The 14,718-nt window shown below is 51.9% G+C and overlaps 1 protein-coding gene across 4 annotated transcripts in view; it reads left to right on the top strand.

Moving 5' to 3' along the window:
- Window positions 1-14,718, top strand: part of SLC2A9 (solute carrier family 2 member 9) — a 236,485-nt gene that overhangs the window by 158,527 nt on the left and 63,240 nt on the right. For all 4 annotated transcript variants that reach the window (XM_029948675.1, XM_029948667.1, XM_029948678.1 and 1 more), the window contains 2 exons: window positions 3,599-3,786; window positions 13,240-13,350. In XM_029948675.1, the coding sequence (XP_029804535.1) occupies window positions 3,599-3,786; window positions 13,240-13,350 (299 nt within the window). The remainder of the gene's footprint in view (window positions 1-3,598; window positions 3,787-13,239; window positions 13,351-14,718) is intronic.

Genomic DNA, 14,718 nt, shown 5'->3' on the forward strand with positions numbered 1-14,718 from the left:
GGCCAGAGCTAATTGTAACTCTTGTGTTTCTAGCCCCCCTTCTAATTTATGTCTTGGGTCTGCAAAGCTCATTCGAAGAGCCTTTTGGCAAACCTCTGCAATGCTTTGTCTAAAATCTTCTTTGTAGAGAATACGCTTCTTCTCATGAGGTATCTGTGTGGCGAATATTGGTCTGACTTGGAACGTTGTGAGGCCTAATCAATAACAGTGGTCCCATCCCCAATATGAGCCAATAATAGAAGGAGATACCAGTTTCACTTCATGGCAGGAGCTGTGCAAACGTCTGCCATTTCCTTACCACGAGTGTCATCCAGCGAGGCCGACGTGGCTCCCAGCAGAAGGAATGAGAGAGCCTCGAGTTCCTTTCTGATCACCAGGCAGGCATCTCTGCTCTGTCTGCTGTGGTGTCTTTTTTTATTGGTCAAGTGATAACATGACATCAAAAAATAGAATTTTTTACAGTGGCTAATTCTTTGTGATAAGATGCTTTTTTAGTGAAAGTGCACAGAAACAGGTTTTATGAAGTATTTCTGGAGAACCACCCACTTCATTCTTGACGTCAGTCCCCCAGAACAAGAAAGTAATGAACATATCTTATTTTGTACAGGTTGGTTTCTTGCCAATATTTATGACTTTGTTTTTAGTTAACAAGTTATAACCGAGTCATGTAACGCACTTACAGTGAGGTTGAGTAAATATTATAACCCAGAGAATAACAGGATGTTTTTAGTAAGGAACAGGATAACATACACATTATGTAAGTTAGTAACGCTAAAATTAAAACATAGGTTAAGTTGTACACAGATAGGCTTGGAGTTATTTTGTTTGGCTCATTAACCACAAGAGAAAGAATGCTTGTTAACAAGTTGTTGGAGAAAGTCCTTTCTCTGATGTAAGCACAATGGGGGTTCTATGTGTGTTGGCCTTGGAACTAGATTTCCCACACTCTTGTCCATCCTCATAACTAAAGTCAGTACAAGGGAGGGTATCTGTAGAATGTGGGCCTTGGGAAAGGACCATGTTCTGTCCTTCTTTTCCATTTCTTATCTCCAAATTAGGCTCCTTTTCTCTGGGCCAGACTGAAATGTAAGTCTTGTGTTTTTAACCCCTTTATAGCCTGTTTAGAATCTACAGGGGCCTATTGGAAGAGTCTTTCGATGAACATCTATAGTGCTTTGATCTAAAATCTCCTTTGGAGGGGTAGGGGGATGCTTCTTCTCATGAGGTATCTGTGTGGGGAATATTGGTCTGATTTGGAACATTGTGAGGCCTAATCAGTAACAGCAGGCTCAGTAGCAGAAGGAGATACCAGTTTCACTTCGTGGCAGGAGCTGTGCAAATGTCTGCCATTTCCTCACTGTGACTGTGTCGTCCAGCAAGGCTGATGCATCTGCCCGCACTTTGTCTCTCTCAAACATAAATAAAACATTTTAAAAATTTAAAAAAAAAAGAGCCTAGCATTGAATTTAGCTGAGAGCTTCCTGGCAGCCAAGGTGAAAAGGGGGGTGGGGAATAGACTATAGATTTCTCTTTATTTTACATGCAAAGCATGTATGTCAGGGAGGAGAGAGAAATCTTTTCCTGCCCTCAAACTTTAGGATCCCTTTATCATGTGAATGTTGCATTTTGAACTTTGAGGAGGTATAAGCAATACTATAGTTAAGTGAATGATGTGGAAACATTACTCACTCAACTACTTCTCCCATTTATCCTTAATAAAAACTCAAAAATGTTAAATCATAGCTTATGAAAGAAACATCCTGAAGCACTTTGCAATGTACTATAGGAAATAACACCCCAGAGTCTCATGGGCTTCCTTTCTGTAGAATCTGGAGCACGTTTAACAACTTTTATTTGTTTTCTGTTTTGGTTTGGTTTGGTTTGTTTTTTGGAGGTTTGTTTTGCCACTTGAGAAGAGCAGTTTCTCATGCCCTGTGGTGCAGAGCAGTATTTTTTAAGGGTGATGCCCACTGTGTCTGGAATGGACGGTCCACGGGAGCCAGCACCACGGTCCCCTTTCTCCATAGGCAGTTTAATGTCAGAGCACTGAACATTTAAACCTGTTTCTAAAAGTGTCTCCTTTTATCTGATTATTGTGATCTCAGGGGTCTAATCCATCGGCTCACCTTTATACATATATATGTGGAGGTTTGCACAACTAAAGGCTTGGTAAAAAACCGCAGGTTTGCTGAGGCTGGAAATTTGCGGTGGTCAGCCTGGAAAAGGCATAAGTCATGTGAGTGAGTTTGAATGCTGAGAAGATTAGCCCTTTGAGAATATTTTAAAAAGTTTTTTTACATTTGTTTATTTTGTTTTTTTGTAATAGTTTATTGTCAAATTGGTTTCCATATAACACCCAGTGCTCTCCCCCACAAGTGCCCTCCCTCCATGACCATCACCCCCTTCCACAACCCTCGGTTCATTTTTAGTACTCAATAGTCTCCCATGATTTGTGTCCCTCCCTCTCCCCAGCTCTCTTCCCCCCTTCCCCTCCCTGTGGTCCTCTGTTAGGTTTCTCGTATTAAACCTATGAGTGCAAACATATGGTATCTATCCTTCTTCACCTGACTTATTTTGCTTATATACATTTATTTATTTTTGAGAGACAGAGCATGAGCGGGGGAGGGGCAGAGAGAGAGGGAGACACAAAATCCAAAGCAGGCTCCAGGCTCTGAGCAAGCATTCAGCACAGAGCATGATGTGGAGCTTAAACCCACGAACTGTGAGGTCATGACCTGAGCTGAAGTCAGACATTTAACTAACTGAGCCCCCCAGGAGCCCCGCCCTTTAAGAGTATTTCCACGCAAGGTTCCTGTGTCTCAGAGGCCGTATCCAAAAGGCCCTGGAGGTCATTTAGTTCCGTTCTCCTTCTGATGACAGACTCTACTCCCAGCATCCTGGCCAAGCAGCAGGCGGTCTGACCATCTGAGTGCCTCCCAGGAGGAGAGCACGCAGGTTCAGGCAAACAGGAAGTGCTCAATAAGTACTTTTCAAAGGAATATGTCCTGTGTGCGAAGCTCTGAGCCTGGGTTCAGTGTGTGTATGTCATCCGGTTACTACGGCAGCGGTACGAGGCAGGAATGTCACAAACCATGGACAGACACACCGTGGAAGCAACGGGATTTGAACCCTCGGCAGGCTCTGCTTTGCTTCACCAGGGCTCCCTCCTGGCTCTTCTCCTAGCCAACCCAGTGCCCTTGGGCAAGTCATTGCACATCGCTGGGCCTCTGTTTTCCTTTAAGGTTTTTAAATTTTATTTTTATTTTTGAGAGAAAGGGACAGAGCACGAGCAGGGGAGGGGCAGAGAGAGATGGAGACACAGAATCCGAGGCAGGTTCCAGGCTCTGAGCCGTCAGCACAGCACCTGACACGGGGCTCAAACTCAAGCCTTAAGATCATGACCTGAGCCAAGTCGGATGTTTAACCAGGAGCCACCCAGTGCCCCTGTTCTCCCGTTTTTAAACAAAGGCTTGGGACTCCATGCTTTCCAAGGCCCCTGCCAGCTCCATCCCTGACAAGGTGTGTGTCTGGGTGGCGGGACCGTCCCCGGCAAACATCCCAATCCCGCCTGAAAGTCTGCGATTGTCCCTGTGCGCAGCCTTCCGGATCTTCCTGGGCAAAGAGGACGTCTCCCGGGAGGTGGAGGAGGTCCTGACGGAGAGCCGTGCGCAGAGGAACATCCGCCTGGCGTCCGTGCTGGAGCTGCTCCGGAGCCCCTGGGTCCGCTGGCAGGTCATTACCGTGGTCGTCACCATGGCCTGCTACCAGCTGTGCGGTCTCAACGCGGTGAGCATCCCTGCACTGAGGGCGGTACTGGGGGCGGGGGTGGGGGGGTGACGGAGGGGGGTGGTCAGGGCCGGGGCCTCGGTCCCTACATCCAGTTCCCGCTCTGCACCACCGGGCAATCACACAGTCTGATCCATCCTCAGTTTCCTCATCTGTAAAACGGGTTGATGTAATACTGAAAGAAAGAATCCGTGCAAGGTGTTCAAAGCAGCAGCAACACAGTCGCCCCTTCATAAACACTGTTGTTCTAATTAGTGATCCTCGAAATTCCTACTTCTTAATAGAATGGGAGTGAGGAAGCTGTGAGAAATGATTTACATAAAAGTACTCTTGGCCGGGCTGGCTTCAATGTGTGACTTTGGTCTGAAAAGACCTCAGGCTAGAAAGGAAAACTTTCTCGGAGCCTGAGCTGATGTGGGCAGGGAGTCGGAGGAGGGGGTCTTTCCGTCACATTCCCCAGACCCACGGACAGACACAGCTGTCCCCTCTCTCCTGGCGGCTCCTGAGGGTAGAATCTCAGAATCCCAGGACCAGGCTCGGGATCACTACCATGGCTGCTTCTGGAAAACAGTGGCTTGCATGGAGGAGTGGTGAGTTCCCCATTTATGAAGGTGTGCAAGCCAGCTGTCAGGGACTCACGTAGCTCAGGAGACGTGGGGCTGGGCCCAGAAGGAGGAAAAAGGGGACCTTCCAAAGAGCCCCAATTAAATACCTCCTCTGCATCTACAAGCCTGGCGTCCCCTAAAAGTCGGCAGGGGGTGTCTGGGGAGTGTAGGGGGAGCTGACCTGAAAGGGGAGGGAGGCGTCCCTGTCCGTAGAGGGCAAGGTGACAGCATGGAAAGTTACAACCCCAGTGCTTTGCCTCATTTCAGCTACTCTTGATTCTATTTTTGGAGACACTGGGATGAGATGAAATCAACTTACAACTTACTTATTTTTACCTTTTTCCCTGGTCTTTCAAGCCAGCAGGCGGAGGAGGCGCCAGGGCCAACAGCATGGCCTCAGACACCTCCTGCTGTTTCCCCGGTGTCCCAGCCCCAGGCTCAGAGCCGCCCTCCCTGTTCTGAGAAGGTGGAGGGGGAGCATGCCCGTCCCTTCCAGCTAACATTTGGAGTAGTAATCGCCACATACGGAAATCCGTATTCAATGAGGCATTTGGATTTCTAAACAGAATCCTCCCCTCTCCGGGGACATTTTTCTGATTTGCATTCCCTATATGACTTCCTGCGGAAATCCCACTGGGGTGTATCTGTAACCCTTGCCGAATAGGCACAGGATGGGGGAAAGCCATTTCTTCTGCTCTGGCTCCGTCGGTTGTGAGGTCCCCGCTCGGGGTATCCTACCCTGCCTCCTCCTGCTGATTGCCTGTCACCTCTTTTATTATTGTTGTGAGCACACTTACCACGAGATCTGCCTCCTTAACAAACGTCTGAGTGTGCAGTGGAGTCTCGTTAACTGTAAGCACAGCTCGGTCAGCATCCCTCCGGAGCTCATTCATCTTGCTTAACAAACCTCTGTCCCCGGTGATTGGCGGCTCCCGGTTTCCTCCTCCCCCAGCCCCTGGCAACCAGCGCTCCGTCCACTCTTTGTGGCCATGGGTTTGTCTGTTCTAGATCCTTCATATAAGTATACCTGTCCTTCCGTGACCAGCCCGCTTCCCTCGACGTGAGGTCCACCAGGTCCATCCTGGTGGTTACAAGTTGCAGGATTTCCTTCTCGTTTTGAGGCCGGGTAATGTCCCCACGGTGCATACACGTGCCGCCTTCCCTTTACCGTTCATCCATCGGCAGACATTTAGGATACTTCCCCTCCTCGGCTTCTGTGAGCACTGCTGCACTGAGCATGCAGAGCAGACATCTCCGAAATCCGGAGTTCAATCCAGACCAAAACCCAGAAGGGGGATGCCGGCTCATGTGGTGCCTTGGTTTCCAATTTTTTGAGGATCTCCCATACCGCTTTCCATAGTGGCCACCCAGGTTTCCATGCCCACCCACCGTGTGTGAGGGCTCCAATTTTTCCACATCCTCATCCACACTTTTTTTTCTTTTAATCATGTTCGTCCTAACAGGTGAGAGGTGACACCTTATTGTGGTTTTGATTTGCATTTCTCTGGTGATGAGTGATGGGGAGCGTCTTTTCATGTGTCTGTTGGCCATCTGAGCTGAAGTCAGACCCTTAATCTACTGAGCCGCCCAAGAGTCCCTAGAATTATTTTCTTCATTTCTCTTTTGGATAGTTCATTGTTAGGATATAAAAACACAACTGACTTTTGTATGTTAATTCTGTATCCTGCAACTTTACTGAATTTGATTATTCTAACAATTTGTGCATGTGTGTGTCTCTGTGTGAGTGTGTGTGTGCATGTATGTGCACCATCTTTGGGGTTTTCTACGTATAAAGGTCATGTCGTTTGCAAACAGTGATGATTTTACTCCTTCCTTTCTGATTTGGTGGCTTTTCTTTCTTTCTCTTGTCAATGGCGCCGGCTAGGACCCGCACTAACGCTTTCAGGGCGTGTTGACGGGAAGCAGCGAGGGCTGGCCACTTTGTCTTGTTCCTGATCTCAGAGGGAAGGCTCTCAGGGTGATGAGTATGATGACATCTTGACATGATGTCAGATGTTAGCTCTGAGCTTGTCCCTTGTGGCCTTTATTGTGTTGAGATCATCTTCTTCTATTTATTGCGGTTTCAGGATTATTTGTAACCTAGAGTCAAAGGTAATACTTGTAGCTTGGCATGCTGAATTTGACATAGAGCGGCGGGTTCTGGGCCAACATGCAGAGGCCTGGCTTTGTGTCTCACTGTGGCCGCAAACCTGCAGTGGGAACCCTAGGCCAGTCCCTCCCCCTCCCCCACCTCTGCCTGCTCAGCTGTCATAATAATAAACACGCATTGACTCAGCACTTTGCATGAGCCAGCTGTCCCCCTGCAGTCCCGTGTGTTAGGCACAGAGACATTAGAGACCTTCCCTGAGTCACACAGCCACAAGTGGTAGGAAGGGGACTTGAGCCCCAGCCATTCAGCCACAGGTCTAGCTGCTTAAAGCTGGAGCAGGGAGAGTCCCCAAGCCCCACTTAGAGACCCCCGTATGAGTCACTGGGCTCTGTCCCCAGGTCATCTGTAGACGGCCGATGGGACAAGTTTCACCTCTTCTGTTTTATGTACAAAAGGACAAACCTGTTAGCAGTAATTTCAGCGTCGAAGTCCCGTCCTGGGCTCCAGTCCAGGCTCTCCCCCTGCACTCCCTACCCCTAAATCCAAATAATGCACGAGGCCAAGAAAGAATGCTAGCACAGGTGAAACACTTGAAATGGCCTTTAAAACTTGCCTTATTCCCTTCATTTCACCAAACGTTCTTGCGGGGGTGGGGGAGGGGGGGCCTGGTCTATAGCTTGAGACGCCGTAAATACCGCTAGGGCTCTGCCTACTTATCACTGTATTCCGGCCCCAAATGTCCCGCAGGTAAGTGGTGCCATGCCCATTTCCTAGATGAAGAAACTGAGGTTTACAGAGGACCAAGGGCACGCTCGAGGTCGCAATGGGAGGGGTGCCTATGCTGTCAAACCCACACCTCCTGGCACCAGGCCCCTGGCCCCGGCCTGGCCAGCCGGCCTCTAGGAGCCAGGGGCCCACACTACACCAGCAGTTCTCAGCCTTAACGCCGTGCACATCGGGGCCTGGAAAATTCCTTGTCCCAGGGAGTGGGCTGTCCTGGGTGCTACAGAATCTTCAGCAGCACCCTGGCCTCTGCCCACTGGATGACAACCTACCCCACCAGTTGTGACAACCAAAACTGTCTTCAGACGTTGCCAGATGTCCCCTGGGGGCAAAATTGCCCCCCTCCCAGCACCCCATTGAGAATCACTGGGTTAAACCAACCTTACAACTTGCTCAGTACATTTTTGCTAACATGTCGGTGAACAGTTTCTGCGAACCTTAGAAATCAGCGAGTGTTCGATTTCACATTGAATTGTCTCTAGATTCCTTTCCAGAGTTGGATTTTTTCTTCCTGTTCTCACAGTGGCCTTCACTTCCCTCCTCTAAAGGGAAGCCGTCACTTAGAATCCCTCGTTTTGTGCAACTGCCTTCCTCCTGAAGTTTGTTGCATGAAACCAGACTTGTGTGTGAACATTCAGTCTCTCACCAGCAAGGAGTCCCTCCTTCCCTGGGGTGATCACAGCTCCTGCCCCTGCCGCTGTCCCTCCCCTCCCCGTGACCATCCTGGTCAAGAGAGGCCGCCTCTCACGGTCCCCGTGCCTCCAGCCCCCAGAACTGCCCGTGGCACACAGCAGGCACCTGTGCGTTGGGGAAGAGAGAGGGAGGAGGTGAGAGCAGGGGCAGGGAGGGGCTGCTTCCACCAAATCCTTGGGTTGAGAACTGCACCAGCGCCAACTGTCACACCTGGTGCAGGAAAACCAGTTTTCTTGAGACATCCTGAATGTTCCGGAATACCAAGGATTATAGTATCCTTTTCTATACCTGGGGTTGCCCTTCCTTCCTCCAGACTCCTTCCCTCTGGAACAGAGGAAGCCAATCATCCTGACCCGTCTGGGCCTCAGTTTCCTATTAGGAAAAGTGAATGAGCTCAGCCGCATAGCTGTGGTGGGCGCGATGGGAGATACTGCAAGGGGACCGAGTCACGCATGGTGACCGCGGAGCCCACGTGACATCCCCCTCCCCCTGCCCTGGTCAGCAAGACTGTTTCTGACCCCGTGACCTCCTCTCTCTCGATGCCACGCGTCAGCAAGCTTTGCTGCTCTCACTGTGCGGTCCTGGCTGGGAAACAGGAGGCTGGCGCTCATTAGAAATGGACGTAACAGGAGTGGAGAGACTCAGGGCTCAGGCTGCAGACGAGCCCAGGGACCCCCGTTCTGGAGCCTCAGAGGCGTTTCACGACCACCCGGCAGGTGCCCAAGCGTCACAGCATCCCCAGGCAGCCGTGTGCCCCTCGGGTTGTCACCGCAGGTGACCCTCCCTTTGCTGCTGCGGCTGATCTGTGGGGGCAAGAACACGTGTGCGCTGTTCCCCCATGTGGTGTGGCTGCCCGACCTAACAGAGCACCAGACGTCCCGCCGTAGAGAGAGGGGGGAGGGAGGCAAGGCTGGCGGGTGGAGGAGAGAGGGAGGAGCAAGCCTTAGACATGATGCCTTCCCCCGGGCTGGCCCGGAGCCCTGTGACGGTCCCTCTCTTTTGTCCAACCATTGCAGGAACCCCGCAGCCCAAATCCTGTTTTGCACAAAACTTCTTATCACAGGTTGGGAAGCATTATAAACCGCTTTTGTTTTTGAAGTTTCTTCCCAAAAGACGTCCTGACTCAGAAGAATTGAATGTTTTTACCCCCATAACTGAGACCACTCACCGAAAGAATTTGCCGTGTCCCCAGATGGGGAGAATGCTACAGGGGGACCCTTACGTGGCCGCCCCAGCATTCTGGTCAAGAGCACATGTCCTGGAGTCCACGGTGGTCAACCCCTAGCTCTGAACCTGAAGACTGAGGGGCAGGTTGCCACAATGGGACTGTGCCTCGGTTTCCCCTGCTGTAAAATGGTACCTCCGTCAGAGGTCTGCACGAAGATGGACAGAAGAATGTATATAAATCTCTCGGCACAGGGCTGCCCCGCCCTGAGATCCCGGGCACTTGGGTTCCGCCCACACCCCCGACCTCCCAGCCCTGAACAACCCGGATGAGAAGCTTAACCCCCTCTGCCCTTGGTCCCTGAGATGTAAACGGGGACATGACTTAAAGGCGGTATCAGTGGGTGGAGGGCTGGGTCGAGGTGTAGTTATGTTTTTACCTGTAAAAGGAAGAGCAAGAAACCCAACACTTTTAGAAACGCTTTGGAAAACGAGCATGTTCTGGCCACCCTTAACACGTGAGCCCTTACTTTGTATCTTTCCGGATTTCCGAGAAGAAACGGGAGGGGGGGGGCAGGGGCGGGGCCCCTCCTTGCTGAGCGCTGGAGGCCCCCAGGAAACAAGGGAAGGAGGTCCCTCCCCAACAGTGGGCACAGCACTGGCACCATCCCTGGGAGGCAGTGTCCAGTAAGTGAGACATCTCCGTCGTCTGCCCTCCCACGCAGACCCTGTGCGTCACCATTGGTGGAGACCGCCTTCTTCTCCTTCTCTCTCTGACCTCCGTCCTCGGAGCACCCTCAGAGTCCCATTTCCAGCTCACCTAGATAATCCAGGATAACCTCCCCGTGTCAGGACCCCTGAACTTAACCACATGTTTCCTGGCTCCTGGGATTAGGAGCCGACACGTGTGGGGGAGCCGCCGTCGGGTGGCCTCCCCCTGCAGGCACGCAGGAGGCCCATACTCCCTAAGAATCTCCCTGCTCCGGGCAAAGGCGAATCAGGCGGTTCCTTGCTCCTGAAGGCCGGCCAGAGGGGTGGGTGAGAGCACATCTCCCAGGAGGAGGCCAGCCGCAGTCAGGGCCCCGGGCATCTGTGGGGATGCGGGGGAAATGAAGGAGGAGGAGAATCTCCAGTCAGCCAGCTGCACTAACAGCCCCCGTGTAGCCCCTGCAGCGGGAAGGACGTGGCGCAGGAAGGGAAGAGGGTCTGCGCTCCGCTCTGGCACGACGCGCTGTGCGTGGTCTCTCTGACCACACTGTCACCTGCACAGGCTGTTGAGAGAGTTGAAAACGATATGATGCTCTGCTTGGTCGCTAACGCGCAGTGTCAGGAGTTACGGAGGGCTTCCGAGCGGAGGCAGGCGGGCAGGAGGGCCGCACCTCCCTCTCCAGACCCCGAGCTACATCCTCCCCGAGGCAGCCACACGACAGGGACATTTTCATTTACCGAAGGGCGGCGGTGACCCAACAGAGACATGGAAATCCTCTGGAATGAGACCACCATTTGTTGTTCACCAGCTCCAGAAAAGAAGCTTTACTTCATCACCTTACAGTGGTTTTCTTAATGTTTATTTATTTTTGAGAGAGAGAGAGAGAGAGAGAGACAGAGAGACAGAGCATGAGTGGGGAAGGGGCAGAGAGAGGGAGAAACAGAATCTGCAGCAGCTCCAGGCTCTGAGCTGTCAGCACAGAGCCTGATTCGGGCCTCAAACTCTTGAACTGTGAGATCATGACCCGAGCTGAAGTCAGAGGCTTAACCAACTGAGCCACCCAGGCACCCCCACTTTATACATTTTTTACAACCACCCGAAAACCAGATCTTTTCACCTTCTTCAGAGACGCGTAGGCACTAGCTGACAGATCCACAGTTCACCAAGGGCCTCGCTGGGGTTGGGAACCGGTGCTCAGGCCTCCAGGTCACTGTGTCATCCAGTCCTTCCCGGTGGGAGGAGACAGTCAGCAACCTGAGAGCCTGACTAGGTCCGATAAGGGCAACACACAGCACACTTCGCCGGAGGGCGCACCGCGGGGCACACTCTGCCTTTCCCCGTGCTTCTGTGGCCCTCATCAAATAAACCTTGGGGCGGGCAGAGGCCCAGGCCCTTACCCTCCTGCTCCGGAAGGAGATTCAGTGGAGAGCAAGGGCTTCGGGAGCTGGGGAGAGAGATGGGCAGTTTGTGTGCACCTCCCCTGCACCCTCCCGGGACAGGCCAGCCCAGCAGGACCACCTTTCAGGCCCTGGACTGGGGAGGTGGTCTGCAGGACTGATTTCTGCCTAGCAATGAATAGGGACATTTACATATGACAGGACTCTGGACACTTCTCTAAGTGCCCCACCTTGAGTGTGTAATTTTAGGCAGATGACTCCCTTTGCCAACATGTAACCCCCTCTGGAGAAGCCAAGGCTACAGGGAGAATTGGAAGCAGGAGAGGGGGAGCAGGGGGTGTGAGGAGCCAGGAAGGGGGGGCAGCACAGCTTAGGAGGGAGAATGCAGATCCAGTGGGTCCGAGGCTGGTGGCTCTGGGGTCCAGACGGAGGCTGAGAATGACATGCCGTCCACTGGTATCCGAGGACCGAAGGGGCCGTGGCGCTGTGGCTGGTGAAAACCAGTGCCTGTGAGTAAAGGCAGTTCAGCTCCTCTGACCCGGCCCTGAGGATGTGCTGCTCATCACAGTTAACCTTCAACAGGGGCAGGAGATTACACAAATCCAGCAAGGACGGAGGCTTTCTGGAATGATTTTGGCTTCCGTCCCAGCCCCAAGAGCTGCAGGAACTAATGAATTTATCAGGAGCCCCCTGTGTACTCCGTGAATATGACAGCAAAAAGGTAGAATCTAAAATTCTAATTTCTGAGCTCAGTCAAGTGTGGGCAGGCACAGGCGAGAAGGTCTTGGTCTTAAGGGAGCGTTAAAGCGCATTTCGCAGAGAGATGCATCAAGTCCCAGCAAGCTCGCAGAAATGCATGCGGTCGTTTCTACTGGGCTCTGAGCGTGCCTGTGACTTTATGAAGAATTACTTCCGTCGCTAAAAGAGAATCCATCTGTATAGACGTATGCAGGGCCTGAATTATGTCTTCTTCCCCAAGATATAAACATTTTTTTGCTTAACAAATGCTGGTAACAAGACACATCTGTAGAAACAAGAGGTCTTCCGAAACACAAAGTAAGAGGCAAAGGCAGAGAGCCCGCCCAGCCACAGTCGGGCCTGACAAGTGAGCTCCAACGTTCCTGTCTGGTAACCATCAGTGTGTGAATGCTCCCAAGGCCCTTCATGCAGCGCGTTTCCCGTCACTCGTCATGGAAGGGACTGCATGGGTTTCTGTCACCCGGCAAACCCTCGCTCTTTGAGGGAAAGGGTAGGATTGGGAGGATATAAAATGACGCACGTCCAGCCTGTGGGCCCGAAACTTTACGAATGAACAGTGACAGTCCTTATCCAATTCCTGATACCCTGTCCGCCTCGACTGAGGAGAAGAAGGAAGCCCAGCAGGACAGAGGGAATTGCTTGAGGTCACACAGCCGCCTCAACACAGAGCCACGTCTCCAACCCCCAGACAGGAGTATCATTCACATTGTCCCCATTATGGATTTGCTCTGACGGTTTTTGGTGGATGATAGTCAAGTGTCTTATGGATCAGGGACTTTTTCTGTTTCTCACAGAGTTACCACGGGGGAGGTGGAGGGGGTAATAGCAGTGCTGTCCTGAGGACACTGAGTGATCCAAGAAGGCTGCTGAAGCTCCAGCCATCACGTTCACCATCTTGACAGCAGAAAGGAGGAAGGGCAGAAAATGAGATCAGAGGTCCTTGAGGGAAAGCTCTTTTTGAGGAGACTTCCAAGAAGCCTCACCAACATTTCTGTTCATGTCTTATTGCCACGATGGGCCGAGCACATGTTGCCCCCAGTGTGGTAGTTGTGTTAGTGATGCAGAAGAGGGAGAGGAGGGAGGAGGAAGAAAACAAGTAGGTGGTCACACCAGGCAGTTCCACTCTGGATGCAACCGCAAATCCAAAGAAACCGCCTTGGACCCAAATTTAATTTTGGATATAGATGCCTTTCGCTGACCCTCCTCCCTTGTGTTTTGTCCCCTGTGTTACAGATTTGGTTCTATACCAACAGCATCTTTGGAAAAGCTGGGATCCCTCCAGAAAAGATCCCATACATCACCTTGAGCACCGGGGGCATCGAGACTTTGGCCGCCATCTTCTCTGTAAGTAAACTGACGGTTATTACGGAGACCATCATTTGGGGTGCGTAGCGCTGTGGGGACCCCCAGGCCACACACGTGCTTGCTTTTAAAGGAGCGTGTCTCTTGTCACTCCAAAGGTGTCGGAATTTTAGCAGTTTATCCTGAAGCTCGTGATGTTTTGCCTCTCCAGAGAATATTCTCATTTATATCTTGCTCCCTATTATCTTTATTTTCATAAATAGCTCCCTTCTCTGAACTCTCACCTGGTCACATGTGTTCAGCACCCAGTGAAAAGGGCCACTTCTCCCTGTGAGTCCCAGTCAGAGCCCCTGAGAGCCTAAGGTCCGTTGCCATACGTCAAAAATGTTTCTAAGCCCCTAGCTGTCACCGTTCGACCCCAAACATGTAGGACTTTGGAGAGAAAGGAAAGGAGAAAGACTTTGCAGTCGATCTGTGTAACAGACAGTGACTTTACAATAAGCAAAGCAGGTACTGGGGTGGCTCAGCAGTTAAGCGTCTGACTGTTGACTTCGGCCCATGTCGTGATCTCGTGGTTCGTGGGAGGGAGCCCCCACTTCCGGCTCTGTGCTGACGGCATGGAGCCTGATTGGGATTCTCTCTCTCCCTCTCTCTCTGCCCTTCCCCCACGTGTGATCTCTCTCTCTCACACACACAAATAAATGAATGGGTCGTGGTCACTTGGCATGTGCGTTCCGGGGAATGCTATGAGGAGTGACGGCTTCGTGCACGCCTGTCTTGCTCCGTGCCTCCATTCCACCAGCAGCTGCAGCACACCCATCGCATGCGTGTGCCAGAGAGAAAGATCCACACGTGCCACACTGGGATGAACTCTCCTGGGAGGGCTTCCTGGAGGAGGGCCCCAGGAAGGCGAGCACTGAAGGTCCAGCAGGGACTAGCCTGGTGATGGAGTCCCCAGCCCTGTATGCACGGCCCCCGTCCTCTGCACCCCACCCGGTGTCTCATCTAAAGGAAATGGAGACACAGAAGACTGTCTCGGGAGCAGTTCTTAGCACGACAGCATTCACTCTAGTCTCTGGAGGAGCTGGTGATTAACTCCAGCCTGAGGCAAAGAGTCTGAACTCGAGCAGCGTGTTGGGGGAGAAGGAGCCCAGGCTGTAGGGCCCAGCAGCTCTGAATTCAGATCCCAGGGACCCATCTCCCAGCTGAGTGGTCTGGGGAAACCTGCCCAGTGTCTCTGAGTTTATTTGTCATCTTTAAAATGGACACAGCCAGGCCTGCGTGGGGTAAGAATCCTCCCCCCGCCCTGCCCCGAATGTCCCTGTCATCATTCTTGGAAGCATGAGCATGTCACCTCACTCCATGAAAGAGGCTTTGCAGATGTGGTTAAGGTAGGATCTGGAGATGGGG

The sequence above is a fragment of the Suricata suricatta genome, chromosome 1 (genome assembly GCF_006229205.1).
Source record: "Suricata suricatta isolate VVHF042 chromosome 1, meerkat_22Aug2017_6uvM2_HiC, whole genome shotgun sequence".
Lineage (NCBI taxonomy): Eukaryota > Metazoa > Chordata > Mammalia > Carnivora > Herpestidae > Suricata > Suricata suricatta.